Raw genomic sequence first — 15,629 nt, 5'->3', positions numbered from 1 at the left:
CGAGCAAAAAGGCGGCCCCCCAGGGAAGGAAGAGGGCTCGGCGGATGGCGCCATCTAAAGTCCAACACCCCCCCCCCCTGTGCAAGCTGGCAATTTGGACGCCGACTCGGACGAGGCCAGGCTGGTGATGGCCATATCAAGTTCATCCCAAGAGGCCGACTCTGAAAGCCCGGCCAACTCTGAAAGCCTGGAGCGAGAAGAGCTGCATGAGCGCGGGGAGACCGAAACCGTGGACCCAGCCACCCAGCCGGGAGACCAGGGGGACGACTATCGGGAGGCTGAAGGGAGGAAGAGGGGGAAGGGGAAGGGCAAAGAACCCCAGCCCCTGAGCCGCTACCCTCAGAAAGGCGGGGGTCGAAACCCGAGTACCCAGGCCGATAGCTCCACGGACACTACAATCTGACAAGATTATGCCACCACCAAACACAAACATGAGGCAGACACATCAGAAACTACCTCAACCAACACAATCAACAAAACCAGCCACCCGTAAGGGGTTGCAACCCCCACCCCTTACGGTCTACACCAACAACATTAAGCAGATTGAAATCGAGCTTCTCAAAATCTGACACACGAGCAGAGAAATTACTATTCCTCTAAGCCGGGAATAAATGCGCACGAAGCAGTCCGGCTACATATGTCTAGCTTCGAAAGCTATGAAATTGCCATACAAGTGCTGAACGGGCTTAATATAAAATTTGTAAAGATATTGCCCAATGCTACAGTTAAGCGATTCGTAGTGAGAACACCCAACAACATGTAAGAGCCGGGTGATATCTGGCTTGCCATGCAAGCCCAGGGTATCAACGCTCTCACAGTGTATCGGATGCGAACAGGGAACAGGCCAGCCAGAGTTGCCGTGGCGGACACCCCAGCAGCAGACAACCTGCGGAGAACGCAGATGCTAAAGAACATGCTGGTGACGGTTGAGCCGTATCGCCCCCCCCAGCCACTGGTCCCTAATGCGGAGTGTATCAGAGGCATGGGCATTCAGGAGCGGCCTGCCTGCTGGATCCCAGATGCTGCAGATGCGCCGCCTCCCACTTGTCTCACGACTGCCCCCATGCCAACGACCCCGCGTACTCTAAGTGCGCTAACTGCGGAGGCAAACACAAAAAGGGCCAACTGGTAACAAGCGTGGTGACTCTAAAGCCCAAGCAGGCCTTTCAGGCACACGCGCTTCACGCAAGCAGAAAACAGGCCCCTCAGGCAAAAAGGACCCTTCAGGTCCTGCAGGCCCTTCAGGCACAAAGGGCCGTAAACAAGGCCAATCAGGCAAACTAGACCCATCAGGTGGAGGCAAAATTAACTTGCAACCTCCAAGGACAGAGGGTACACACAACCCCGGCACCTAAGCCCAAGCACCCCCTACCATCGTTCAAGGAAAGACCACCAAAAACAACAGAAAGAAGTGCAGGCCCCACCCCCTAAAACTAACTCATGGCAGGTTAAGCTCACGCACACTGCCCCCGAGCTATCCCAGGGCCCACCCCAGGCCAGCTCCACCCCCAGCAGGGAACCTGCCGCTAACAAACCAGCATCCGAGGTACCGCCCCCAATGCCCGCCCCAACACACATATCACCAAACCAGGTGCAACAGCGCGAGGGGGACATGCCAGGGAGAACGTTCAAGGAAAGGATAGAAGAAATCCTGAAAACCATCTTCCCGAACTTGAACCTCACTGCAATCATAACCTCTGCAGTTATGATAGCCAACTTGCTGCCTTTCTCCTGGCTGAGTGACCTGACGAATGTGATCTACGAACTCCTAACCCAAGATGGCTGAACAACCCAACGAGGATGAAAATAAAAATAATAACATGTAGGGGCTTCGAGTATTAATTTGGAATTGCCAGGGCGTCAGGTCCAGGAAATACGAACTCGAATCCTTCCTAGTCGCGAACACTATTCATGTAGCAATCCTAACATAAACGTTCCTCCCACTGGGGAAGAAGTTCAACGTTAGAGGCTACAAAATACACAGAAGCGATAAGGTCAATGGAGTTGGAGAGGTGGCAGTTCTGGTAAGAAAGGACATCAAACATATGGAGGTGGACATGCCAGAGCTGGTCGAACTGGAGGCATGCGGAATTGCCATGCCAGTCCGAGGAACACTCGTAAATGTCATAGCGGCATACTCCAGACCGAAAAGCCTAAACACACAAGACACAGAAGCAGTACTAAGGCTAAGTCGAAACACGAGCCTAGGAGGGGACCTAAATTCGAAACACGCCAGCTGGGGCTGCCTGAGACCTAACTCAGAAGGCACAAGGCTGTACAACCACATGCTTCTTCTTTTCCTACCGCTTTTCGCACACGTGTGGGGTCGCATCCCAGGACTATGTGGTAACAGCCCCCAGTGAACCTACGTTCCTAGCACCAAACGATCAGGTCTCAGATATACTAGAGAGCCCTACTGCAACATATTCCTCAAGGGCATAGCATAACGGTAGTGAAGGACCTTGGGTCGAGGCACCAACCAGTGATATTTACACTAAATTCGAACCCAGAGGAATATCAAAACAACCCCAATTGCAGGCTCAACTATAAAGCAGCCAAATCGGGAAAATTCGAACACAAACTAGACACACTCCTACAGGGAAGCGAGGGCATGCTATTACACAGCACAGCCCAAATTGACGAAGCAGTCAAAACTCCCGTAGAAGCAATTCAGGCATCCGCAGCAGCGAGCATACCAGTAAGCAAACACAAAGAATACCCTCATTTCGAAATTCCAGCCCACATTAAGGAATTAATATGCAAGCGCAACAGCCACAGACGCAACTGGGCACGACACCATAGAGGCTACGACCGCATTATGAAAAATGAACTAAACACAGAAATACAAACAAAACTACAGGAATGCAGGTCGCGAGAATGGAACAATAAACTCTGTCTATTCGACACAAACACCAGGCCTGTGTGGAACTTAGTGAGACACTTCACTCGCAAAACACACAGCATCCCTATTATTAAGGGACCTAACGGTCCGGTATATGAGAACCGTGACAAAGCAGAAGTCATAGCGGACTCGATCGAGGCAGCATTCACTCCGAACGAAATACCATCTGACCCCGCCTTCACCACGCAAACCGAGGCAAAGGTAGCCGAATTCCTCGAAAACGCACCTAAGCCGGAGGTTAAGAGGACAAATATACACAAAATTAAGTGGATTATAGGTCATCTTAACCCCAACAAGGCGCCTGGCCCAGACGAGATACATTATAATTAAGAAATTAACACACAAAGCCCTAACACTACTTACCAGCATCTTCAATGCAATGTTCAGACTACAATACTACCCTGAACAACCGAAAAGGGCTAGGTTACTCGTATTTAGAAAACCAGGCAGACAAGTCAAACCCAAACAATTACAAGCCTATCAGCCTCCTGGACGCCCTCAGAAAAATATTCGAGAAAATAATACTGAAAATGTTAATAGGGAATATGAAGGAAAAATGAATAACTCGCAACGAGCAATTTGACTTCAGGGTTTCACACGATTCATAGAAAAAGCTACCACAGGTCTCAATAAACGAAGGGACACAGGTTCGGTTTTCCTTGATATACAGAATGCATTTGGCAAAGTCTGGCACGAAGGCCTACTAGTGAAACTAATAGACCTCGAATTCCAGCCAGGCTATATAAGGCTAATCAAATCCCATCTGGAGGGCCGAGAGTTCCAAGTTGACGTACACAACACGCTATCAAGCACGCGAAGGATTAGAGCGGGCGTACCGGGCTAGTTGGCCGTGCGCGTAGAGGCGCGCGGCTCTGAGCTTGCATCCGGGAGATAGTAGGTTCGAATCCCACTATCGGCAGCCCTGAAGATGGTTTTCCGTGGTTTCCCATTTTCACACCAGGCAAATGCTGGGGCTGTACCTTAATTAAGGCCACGGCCGCTTCCTTCCAACTCCTAGGCCTTTCCTATCCCATCGTCGCCATAAGACCTATCTGTGTCGGTGCGACGTAAAGCCCCTAGAAAAAAAAAAAGAGCGGGCGTAGCCCAAAGGTCCATTTTTGGCCCAATCCTCTTCGTCCTATATACAAATGACATGCCCACTACCACACACCTCTACGCTGATGCAACTGCTATCACAGTCCAACAACCACAACTAGCGTGCACACGGAAGAGGCTACTAGTATTGTATTTATCTCCAGGGACCAGGCGAGGAAAGATTGATAAAGGCACAACTTAAGAAGACGATGGCAATGCAGCCAGGTGGCCAAAAGACGAATCAAACCACCCCCCCACCCCCGACAGAGACATGGGAGCGGAAAAACAGCCTACGCACTATCTTATTTATTATGTTGTCTCACTGTTATTTAGGCAGAACACTGGACATGAGAACCGGCAATCAAGCCAGCACTCCAATGAGCACCTGTATATATACACATATACTACAAATAACCTTAGCATAGTTGCAGATCAGCAGTAACAAGTGTGTTCCAACAACACCGCATAGAGGGACATCGACAGGCGGAAGATGATAGCCCCTTGCACCAAGTAAGGCTTGGCTCTTAATACCCCTCTCCAAAAGGAGACTTGGCACCAAGGACTGCTGGCTGCTGGACAATGGGACGAACCTGTGGCCCAAAGCCCAGACGCTAGCGCACCCGAGCCGACCCGGCAGTGACAAGGAGGACTGATCCCCATAATAACAGACAATGGCAAGGAAATGGTTATGATTGCATGACACATATTCCTAACTAACACAACCTTTGGTCTTCTCACCAGCCCACATCCTTGCATGTGCAATCAAAAGATATCAGGTTTTACATGTAGGCTCATTCTTCTTTCTGCCTATGTGGTTTTTCCCTGACCCTTCAACACCACACCTCAACACCACCTAACGAATACAAACTCTTGCCGTGGTAGCGAGTCTAACTCAGAAACCGGCAGCTACTCCTTGTATCACTTCCCACTCTTCCCTGCTATCTCTTTTCTACTTAGAAACTAATAGCATGTCGGAGGCAATGTAGATTGAGACGATTGCCATGGAGGGGGAGCGGGCTACGGGGGCCCCCCGTAAAAAAAAACGAGCTCCACAATATGCACCAACCATGTGTATTGGTAGATGTGGTTTTTACCAACTGATGAGCCCAACTTAGCACACTGGCGCGAAACACTGGCAAACAGGAATAAGTTACCTGGAAAATCTATAATGTCCAATAACGGACCAACTACGTTGGTATTATAAACTTACTCTTTTGGGACAAATATTTCAGGTTTGCTATGGGAATCAACATCTATATCATACGGAACTTTGTAGTTGCAGTTACTAGCAAGTGATAAGTCTTGCACCACATGTAGATTACTCCCTGAAGTTCAGTGAAACTTCTAAATGGAATCCACGCTTCTTAGACCACAGAATACTGTATATAAAAACAAAATGCTATCTGTTTGTGCATGCTGATGATTATGTGGATACCTTAAAGTGGTTAGAAAAAAGATAATGAGAATGATTTTTCTTCACAAGAGAGTGCTATTTCTTACACTAATAATGATAGTGTTAGAAAAACGATTCTAGTGATGACAACTGCATGGACGATGTAAACGAAGACCGAGGTGGCATGACTGCTTTACAAGATGGATCTTCAACATGGAATTGGTCAATGTTTTCCAATACACCGAAACCAATTTCGTTCACTGGTGTTTCTTGTCTCAGTGCCGTTGTATTGAGGAGACTGAGTATTAGATGTGTGTTCAGAATTCCTTGGGGATGAGTTCTGGGAAATGATTGCGATAGGAACCAATGACTATGCTGCTTTCCAGGCGAATAATTTGATGAGAAAAATCTGAAATGTGACAGTAAATGGTATCCTTGCATTATTGATGAGATAAAAGCCTAATTTTGTTGATGATTCTCATGAGACAGGTAAGAAAATCTAAACTCAAGTTGTGCTGGTCTAACAGAAAGTTACAGAAAGTAACAGACATGGCAACTTTCAAAAGTGAAAAATTAGGAGTAATTTCGCAGCGAATCGCGACGTATTACGACACATCACTGATGGCAGAACATGTACAAATTCATTATAATTCAATACATTGACAATTCTATTTGCCCATATATATATTACATCATTTACAAGTGAATACTAAATACTGGACATACCTGAACTGTAGGAACATGTGATTTCTCATCCTTCAACATGGTGATCACATTACGACTAATTGTTTTTCAACACACCAGTAGCTGACTTAGCCCTCTTCAGAAACTCGGAACTAAATTTTTGCTCAAAGCACTTGCCTTGCTGAACTGATTTCAAAGTTAAACGTTTCTCCAAAGTTTGTTCAGACAGCAAGGATCTGAATTGTGTTTTTGTCTTTGTGACTCTGCTAAAAAATCTTTTCACATTCTGCATTGCTATGTGGAATTGATAAAATAGCAAGCATCACCTTAGAGAGTCTGTCATATTTAAGTACACCATTAGCTGATTTCATCTGACCTAGCAATGCCCATTGAACATCAATTCTTCCTTTTGCCAGGTCTGTTTCTTCGAGCTGAAAGTTACAGAACTGGGAGTGCAGAAAATCAGTTTCTTTATCCAAATGTTCCGTTTTACTGGTCAAAATGTTCGGACACTTGTTAATGAAAAATCTAAGGCTAGAAAATGATGCCTTACTTATAGCAGAAATACTTGCAACTTCTGCATTAATTAAAACTTCATCTTTGAATGGAAATTTGTGTACTATGTAGTCACACGATGAAGAGAAACACTTTCTAACAGACTTAAAGAATATGCACTTTTCCTCAGAATTCAAGGTGTTCATTAAAACAAACGCAGAGTTCCCTATCATCAGATCACAATCATCCTTTTGATTTTCTGGAGTATGATAATCTACATCAAGGAGAGAGGAGGATCTTTTAATAACGTGTGGTTTCACAAACCTTGCCATCACATTCTTCAATAGTTCCTCCAAAACTGACCTCAATAAGTGGATGTACGGCATATTTGATTGAAGAGCTACGTTTGGATTCTCAAAGACATCCATAAAACTTGAGAGAAAAAGGCAAAAAGATTTATGTAAATTTGATGAAAGGAACATGAAAAGTCGTTCTTCACGTGACAATGCATGGTTCTTAGTGTCATAAGTAGTTTCATTTTTTAGCGAAACTGATGACTAGGTTTACCTTTTAACTGAGGAGTGAGGCGAAATGTTATGACAATCCTTAACGTTTTCAGACAAACAAGACACTTAAACTGTGCTTAGAAATTTTGTAAGTCTTCAAAGTTCCCATCTGAGAATCTTTCCTCACAATTTCCCTCCTGAATAATGTAACCAAAGGGTCCCACTGAGGCAAAATCCTATCTAAATACCTTCTTAGTGATAACCATCGAGTAGGCACAAGCTTCAGAATTTTCCTGATCTCTGTGTTGTGTAAAGTCTGAAATTCTCTGAACTTTTCTTTCCTCTTTACACTCCATTCCAGATAATAAAATATATCTATTATACTTTCATCTACATTTATGGGCAAGCACGCCGCACCCTTCTCGGCAGCAAGATTAATTAGGTGACAAGAGCAGCCTACGATGATTATGTTACTAACATCCTGCCACACCATTCTTTAATCCTACCATTACTGGAGCATTATCAGCACCAAGAGCTATGCAGTTTTTTAATGGAATGCAAAATTCCAAAAAAGTTGAGAGCAAAAGATTGGCAATGTTAGCTCCAGTAGCATCCCCTTCTAAATTGGGCACAGAAAGTAGACAACTCTGAATTTCATTGAGTTCAGGCCTAAAAAATGTTACAACAATGGGATATATCTTCAAGTCGCTTTTATTGCTACCATCAGTAGCAACAGAAAATGCATTCACCTGCAAATGTGATGCAATTTTTGCCCTTTCTTCCATGCACCTTTCTGTAATGATAGCAGCTGTTTTATTTCTAGCACACCAATATCATTTAGCGATTTCCGAATCAGGAAACATTTTGCGAAACAAAGGTCCCGCATGATCGGCACAGTTTACAGGCAGGTTATGTTCTACTATAAATGACGTAAATAGCACCTCGGTATTCGTCACAGGATATACATCTTGGTTTTTACACGAAAAGTTCAGTTTCTGGTTTCTTTCTACACACTGGACACTCTCCTTATGTTTTTTCGTTTACATATGCTTGAGTATATCGCATTTCCCGCCATGTGCAACTGCAAAATCACACCTACATATAGTACAGAATGTGAACGTTGGTCCCTTTCTGGATTCACTCAAACACAGAAACTCTTCCCTATAAGCACTTTTAAACACTGCATCATATTTCTTTTTTGACATTTTGGCCAAAACAAATATTAGGACAAAACACAAGCACTTCTGCAGGTCTTGCCCCGGTTAGAACGACTATGGTGTGCTACTTCTGAGGTTAGGTTACTCCAAAGAGAATATTACTCGCTTGACTCGCTTGGAAAGAGAATGACTGTATTATAGACTGGCCACTGTGCCTTGTACTGCCATCTGGTATCATTATTAGAATTACTATCGACCAGCCATATATCGATAGAACGGGGAAATCCGCGGGAGTTAAAAATAATCCAAAAATTACGGATATTGCTCTGAAAATCGGGAGATCGGACCCGGCGATCGAGAGATCGGGAGGAACGATGAAAATCGGGAGTCTCCCGCTCAAATCGGGAGACTTCACGCGTCTGAAGAAAAATATTTCCAGAGACAATGACATTTGAATTATTCTGTTAAATTTCACGATTTCTGCAGTTCTCTGATGACATGTTTACAGATCCAAATGACCGTCTAAGATATATCAGACCAGTTATTTCATATCTGCAAACAAAGATTCAGAATATCTACAATCTTGACAGAGATATTGATACCGATGACAGTGTTATGAAATTTCTAGGTAGGCTCCCATTTGCGCAATAAAATCCTTCCAAAAAAAGCCAGGTTAGTTATTAAAATTTATAAACTCTCTGAATGTGCTTCTGAATTCTGTTCCCAGTTCAATATTTATACCAGACAAGGCAAACAGGGTGTTATACCAGCAACAAAAGCAACAGTATTGTAACTAATGGAAGTAAACTTGAACCAAGGTCATATACTGTATCTTGATAACTGGTATGTTTCCCCTGAACATTTTTGCACCTTGTTGGAGAATGGAACTCATGCTGTGGGTACCGTATGTTCTAACAGAAAGAACGGGCCTCCAGAGTTTTGCACAGTAAAACTGACAAAAGCTAATAATATTCTCGCCATAAATGGAAAGACAGAAAGGATGTGCATTTACTTTCAACTGTTGATGAGGACTTGGACTTTGATGTGGAAATTCAAAGAAAACGAGGTGGAGGAGAGAAGGTAGTACAAAATCCCAAGAGTATTGGAAGATACAAACAGAAAATGAATGTAGTATATCAAGAACAATTCCTTGCATGTTTCCCCGTAACGCGATGGACTATCGAGGGTTATAAAAAGATAATGCTGTATCAACTGGATATGGCTATCTTCAATTCATACATTGTGTTCATGAAGGTTACTGGCAGGCAGCTGCATTATGCATAATATCTCACAGCATTTGCCAAGCAGTTGTTGCAGAGGGTTACTCTCTCGCCTAGAACAATAAAAGGGAGAACAACCACTTAAGACAGCCACCCTCGGCTTCAGGCAAATGTATGGGCACTTCTTCCAGTGCCTATTCCTCCAACAGAAAGGAGGAAACATCCTTCTAGAACCTGAAAAATATGCAAGGTCATAAAATAAGGTCCGAAGTGAGGTGGCTATGTGAAAAATGTGGTGTTCCACACCAACTGGAGAGCTGCTTCAAAAAATATCACACAATGATTTACTACTGAAGACTGAGAAACAGTTAGAACAGTTAGGTACTGACCAGTGATGTATATAGCTTTCAAATAATGCCAAATTTTAACCAATCCTCAACAAACAAAATTAAAGCACAATTTTTAAAGTAAATAGAGTTTTTTGTCCCTGTAGGTTAGACTATTAGTCAGGTATCAATGCGTTGATTAACGTATAGTTTCAGAATTTGCCTGGTTTAAAATTGGGAAACCACAGAAAACCACCTTTGGAAGAATGGCTGAAAGAGAAGTGCAAGGATGTTCAAGATCTTATGGTTCTAGGAAAGGTAGAAACAGCATGCAGGAAAATCAGGGAAGCTTTTGGAGAAAGGAAAACTAGGTAAGAAAGAGTAGTGAAGGGTGATATGTCAGTGCCGATGGATTGGATATGGAGGAACATAGTCAACAGCTTGCTGATAAACCTATGAAACTGTAGTCCAATGCTTGGGCACATTTCATATGTGCACCTTTCTCACTGTATCCAAGCAAATCCCCTCATCAAGAGCTCAGATAGAAAAACTTCTAGGGGAAAAAGACGAAGCAGAAATATGGCAGGAACATATCCAACACCAGTATCAAGGTAAAGAATTAGATGATAGGGTTGTGGAAAAGTAAGAGGCTGTTGATGTTCATGAAATAGGAGTCCCAATTTTGAGGTCAAAATTTGAGAAAGTTTTGACTGACCCAAGCATAAACAAGGAACCAGGAATTGATGACATACCGTCAGATTTACTGACTGCTTTAAGAGAAACCAGCATGGAGATGTTATTCCCTTTAGTGTGCAAGATGCAAGAAAAAGGAGAATTGGCATTCAACTTTTGGCAGAATCATGTTATATCTATTCCCATGAATGCTGGTGCTGACAGGTGTGAAAACTATCGCAGCATTAATTTAGTATGGAAAGACAATTTGAAACTGACTTGGAGGACATCAATTTGGCTACAGAAGAAATGTAAGAACACATGAAGCAATCCTGACTTTACGTCTTATCTTCGAGGACTGAATTAAGAAGGACAAGCACACATATATAGTGTTCGTAGAACAACAAAAGCCATTCATTATCAGATACCGAAGAAGAAGAATTACAATCTGCACCAAAATCAGTCTGATGCGATAAGAATTGAAGACTTTGAGAAAGCATCAGTATTCCATAAGGGAGTGAGACAGGACTGCAGGTTTCCCCTCTTCAGAATGTTCATATAGAAGAGAGAGGCAGTAGAGAAAATCAAAGAGGAATTTGAAGAGGGTATTGCAATTAAAGGAGAGGAAATACAAAACTCTGAAGTTTGCTGATGATATTATTAATCTCAGTCTGCAGAAGATCTGGAGAAATCCCTGAATGGTATAGACAGAGTCTTGGGGAAAGAGTACTAGATGAAAATATAAATAAATCCAAAACAAAAGTAACGGAGTGCAGTAGAACAATGTCGGCTGATGCAGGAAAAATCAGATTAGGAAATGAACTTCTGAAAGTAGTAGATGAATATTGTTACTTGGGTAGTAAATAAACTAACGACAGCAGAAGTAACAAGTACATAAATTGCAGACTGCAAGCTAGCACAAGCAAGGAAGGCCTTTCTTAAGAAAACCAATTTGCACCTTTCAAACATTTATAAACAGATTACTTAGATGTTTATGAACACATTTTTCTGAAGCGTGGTGTTGTATGGAAGAAAAACATGGACAATAACTAGCTCAGGAAAAAAAGAGGTTACAAACTTCTGAAATACAGTGCTAAAGATGAATGCTGAAGGTGAGTTGGGTAGATTCAATCAAGAACTAAGAGATACTGAATTAAATTAGTGAGAGATCAGTTGGGCTAAATTTGACTAGAAGAGACATATCTTAAGACACCCAGGAGTTGTTCAGTTCATTTTTGAGGGAAGTGTAGTCAGTAAGAACAGTAGGAGTAGACCAAGATATGAAAATGACAAGCAGATCAGAGCAGATGTAGGATGTAGTAGTTATTTAGAAGTGAAAGGGATACCACAGGATAGGGTCGCATCAAGGGCAGCAACAAACCAGTCTTTGAACTAATGACTCTAACAAGTGAGAAATTGTGTTCTGGTTAACAGAGACTGCAATTCCCTTCCAAGAGGACATGCTGAGAACCTGGTTATATTCATTAATCAAGATGAATAAGCCAGTCCAGTGCATTTATAAAATAGACTGTATTTAAGCTAAACATGCTCATACTGTATTACATCTTTCTCCATATCACCCAGACATGAATCCCATTAAACTGATATGGGCAAGTGTCAAGAATGGCATTTATGAACATAATGAGATGTTCAGAATGAAAGCATTACAATAATTTATGGTGAACAAAGTGCTTCTATTATAAATGAGGACTGGAAGTAAAATTTGTTAGCACTAAATAAATTTCAAAATCAATAATTTCAAGTGAAGGTTTATTGGACCATGGTAAACGAAAACATGGGAAGTGAAATGGATAGGAATCGTGTCAGTGACGGAAGCAATACTGAAACTGCAACAGAAAGTGATACTAAAATGACAGACACTGCCAGCAGAAGTAAAATGGAAAACGATACAGAAAATGATGAAACAGTGGGAGGATCATTCTCTAATAGATTTACTGTGCCTAGCAATAGTGACAGTGAATGATCCATAGTCTTCTATCCTTCTATCAAGTCATTAAAATACTTAGTTATGTGTAATGTGCATTTATGTGTGTAATTATTGGAAGAATTTGTGAAATTTTCTTAACAGGAATACTACAATTTATGATAAGATTGTATGTTTCATAAGGCATGCATTGTAAAATATCCTCACTTATACCCTCCCATGTATGCTCGATCCTAGTCTTGTCACATTCCACTACAGCGCTCTTCCTGTCCTGCACTTAAATGAGTGTTCTCCACAATTTGCATAAGCTATACATAAAGATGCTGACTTTGTCCTCAACACAACAAAAGCAATGTAAAAAAGAAACCTACACAACCTGAAATCTTTCTGATGTACAGCATAAAGGCGGACAGGTTTAAAAAAATGGTTTAGCTAGGGAGTAACATAGGACCATTCCGCTGATATCAAACGCTGTATAGAGACAGCAGAGTCCATCTTCATTAGCATGTGGCAACACCTATATTGAAACGATCTCAGAGTAAAGCTCAAAAAGAGAAAAACTAAGTGCTGTGTCCTCTCCACCCTACTAAATACTGTATGGCCCTATATATTTTATTACCCACAGAAAAGAGAATCCAAACTTTCAACATGTGGATATGTAATGGCAAATTGTCAAATTCCTGTGGGTTATTTTCATGTCACAACAACAGAGATAGGTCATATGCAGACCAAAGGATAGGGCTAGCAGTAGAAAGGAAGCAGCCATGGCCTTAATTAAGGAACAGCCCCAGCATATTACTCATATGCAAATGGGAGGCTACAAAAACCATCTTCAGGGCTGCTGACAGTGGGGTGCCCCACACAATGAGCTGTCGACCTCAGCTTATCAAGACAATTTAACTCAAGAAGCTGAAATATGTGTATCACATTATAACGACTCCTAAAAAGGACAGTCTGTTACAAGTAATATTCTGAGGAGAAAATTTAGGCAAAAGAGGAAAGAGGACTTACAGGAAGACGGGCATCTTGGATCAATATTTTGAAGAAAGCAGTTGGAGTGATCAAACCAGCCACCAGATGCCATGTAGTAGAGGGACTTTGAACAATAATAGCTGCTATATAATACCTAGCATAAAATTCTGTACTATATGAAGAAAATCATTTTGAAATATTGGAAATCTCACTATACATCTTTCTGAGGATCTTCAAAATGTCTGCCTTAAAATGAGGAGTTGCTCAGTGAATTCTATTCAGCAGTTTGTTACAATTTCCATAATCACAAAAATGTCATCAAAATATTAGGTTACTTCAAATGTGTTCACCTGTTTTTCTCTTGGCTCTGCCAACTCCAATTTCGGTTCTTCTTTCAAATGCATCTCTTCTGATATAATTTTGTAATTGTCCTGTGGAAAAGTTAATATATTAGGCCAATTTTTCAGACACATTGTGAAATGTAGTAATATGAGTGGAATTAACAATTCATCATTTCCTAGTAAAGGAGAGAGTTTCAGTTTCAAACCTTCATTGTCATTTGGCAGAAAATTTCTATGTTGAGTATCCATAAAAGCATGACAACTAAGAGAATCTGCCAGGAGTGGAAGAAGGTCCTGTTTGAATGCTCAGATATATTTTTGAAGAGTAGAACAATTATATAATATGAAACCTTCTAAAATAACACCAAATGTTCAGAAAAATATACAGACAAACATACGAATAATCTTCTCATTAAAAACAAACCAATTCTGGAATATTTAGAACTTTACAATTTATCACTGTTATCATTCACATCCTGTACCGACAAATACAACTCAACAGGAAATATGTATCCTCAATATTTCCTCCTGTATACGAAGTGCTCAGTCTGGAGGCGCGGAGGATCCTCAACAGCTCTACCATCAGCTGCCATAAATAGCTAGTTGTCACTGAGGAGGGAAACTAAGGAAATGAAGAGGAAGGTAGTTTTCCATCGCTACCATCTTCCAGCCAGACAGTGCTGTTACATACCAGCCTCTCATGTTCACTGAACTGTACACACAGACAACCTATATGAACATGAATATCACACCCTTTCCTATAGGATCTGTCTGTATTAGGAATGGTGTTACACATACTGCTCATATCTCAGTCACTTTCATATCATAAGTGTAAAGGATGAGACTGAGGCCCAAAATACAAATGACAAATTTATTCTGGGCCAATCCAGAAGACAACAGGCATTGAGCACACAGTATCTCACCAGAGGTGGATTAGGGCAGGCCACCTCATATGAAATTTGGAAAGGAAGTCATCAAGGACATAAGCTCTAGGTTATCTACAATATCATACAGGGCCTGTATGAGTGACATCAGTGCACCTTGTGAAGGAATGAGTACATATCGTCAGCTGACAGGGATATTGCAATTTGCTTTACATTGCACTGACACAGATAGGTCTTTTGGCAACGATGCGATAGGAAAGGCCTAGGAGTGGAAAGGAAGTGACCGTGGCATTAATTAAGGTACAGCCCCAGCATTTGCCTGGCGTGAAAAGAGGAAACCACGGAAAACCATCTTCAGGGCTCCCAAGAGTGTGTGTAACCCACTATTTTCTGAATACAAGATCACAAATATACGACCCTAACTGCATGCCCACTTGCTCAATACAGATATATTGTGCATTGTAACTGGACTTCATATGTATTGAGAAGGAAAAGGTCAGATTGTTGTCTCAAGGGTGCCAGCCCTATGTTCAGCATATGGCTGCACTAATCAGTGTAACTAATTCAAGGATACATTTTGTTTGTTTCCTTTTCAATATTAAACCCATTTTAATGTTTAAACAGAGGAAGTACTGTGAGACACAGTTATTATTCATTTGATCATGTTTCTGATTTCCTTTTTAAAGACCAAGAAATTAACTCAACAATGGGTTGTGACAAAAAAATAGACGAATGTGATCCCACCCAATACAGTCATTTATGCTGTGCACACTTGGATGATAAGTACATGTATTAAATGAACAGTGGCTATTACTGCCAAACATGGTTCTAAGCATTTTATTTTCCCTCACATTTGCAAACAAAGAATATAAGAGTGCTCACTGACAATAAAACATAACCAAGAAAACCCACCAGAGACAACCTTTTAAAATTAAAGTATATAAAGTGAAGACTATTAAATAGTTTTAAATTATTTTGTCTTACCCATTTGTTGCTCCTATTTATCATGCAATTTAAAATTGTAGTGATCTGGTTGA

The 15,629-nt window shown here is 41.6% G+C and overlaps 1 protein-coding gene across 2 annotated transcripts in view; it reads right to left on the bottom strand.

Annotated features, from left to right (window-relative positions):
• The window catches only part of LOC137502902 (gastrula zinc finger protein XlCGF57.1-like), a 45,617-nt gene extending 31,822 nt beyond the window's left edge, over positions 1 to 13,795 (bottom strand). For both annotated transcript variants that reach the window (XM_068230094.1, XM_068230093.1), the window contains exon 1: positions 13,718 to 13,795. In XM_068230094.1, coding sequence (XP_068086195.1) covers positions 13,718 to 13,771 — 54 coding nt within the window. In that variant the 5' untranslated portion in view covers positions 13,772 to 13,795. The remainder of the gene's footprint in view (positions 1 to 13,717) is intronic.
• Between the last annotated feature and the right edge of the window lie 1,834 nt (positions 13,796 to 15,629).

Source organism: Anabrus simplex, chromosome 13, assembly GCF_040414725.1.
Source record: "Anabrus simplex isolate iqAnaSimp1 chromosome 13, ASM4041472v1, whole genome shotgun sequence".
Classification (NCBI taxonomy): domain Eukaryota; kingdom Metazoa; phylum Arthropoda; class Insecta; order Orthoptera; family Tettigoniidae; genus Anabrus; species Anabrus simplex.
The sequence above is the reverse complement of the archived record's forward strand: the minus strand, read 5'-3'. Positions and strand labels throughout refer to the sequence as shown.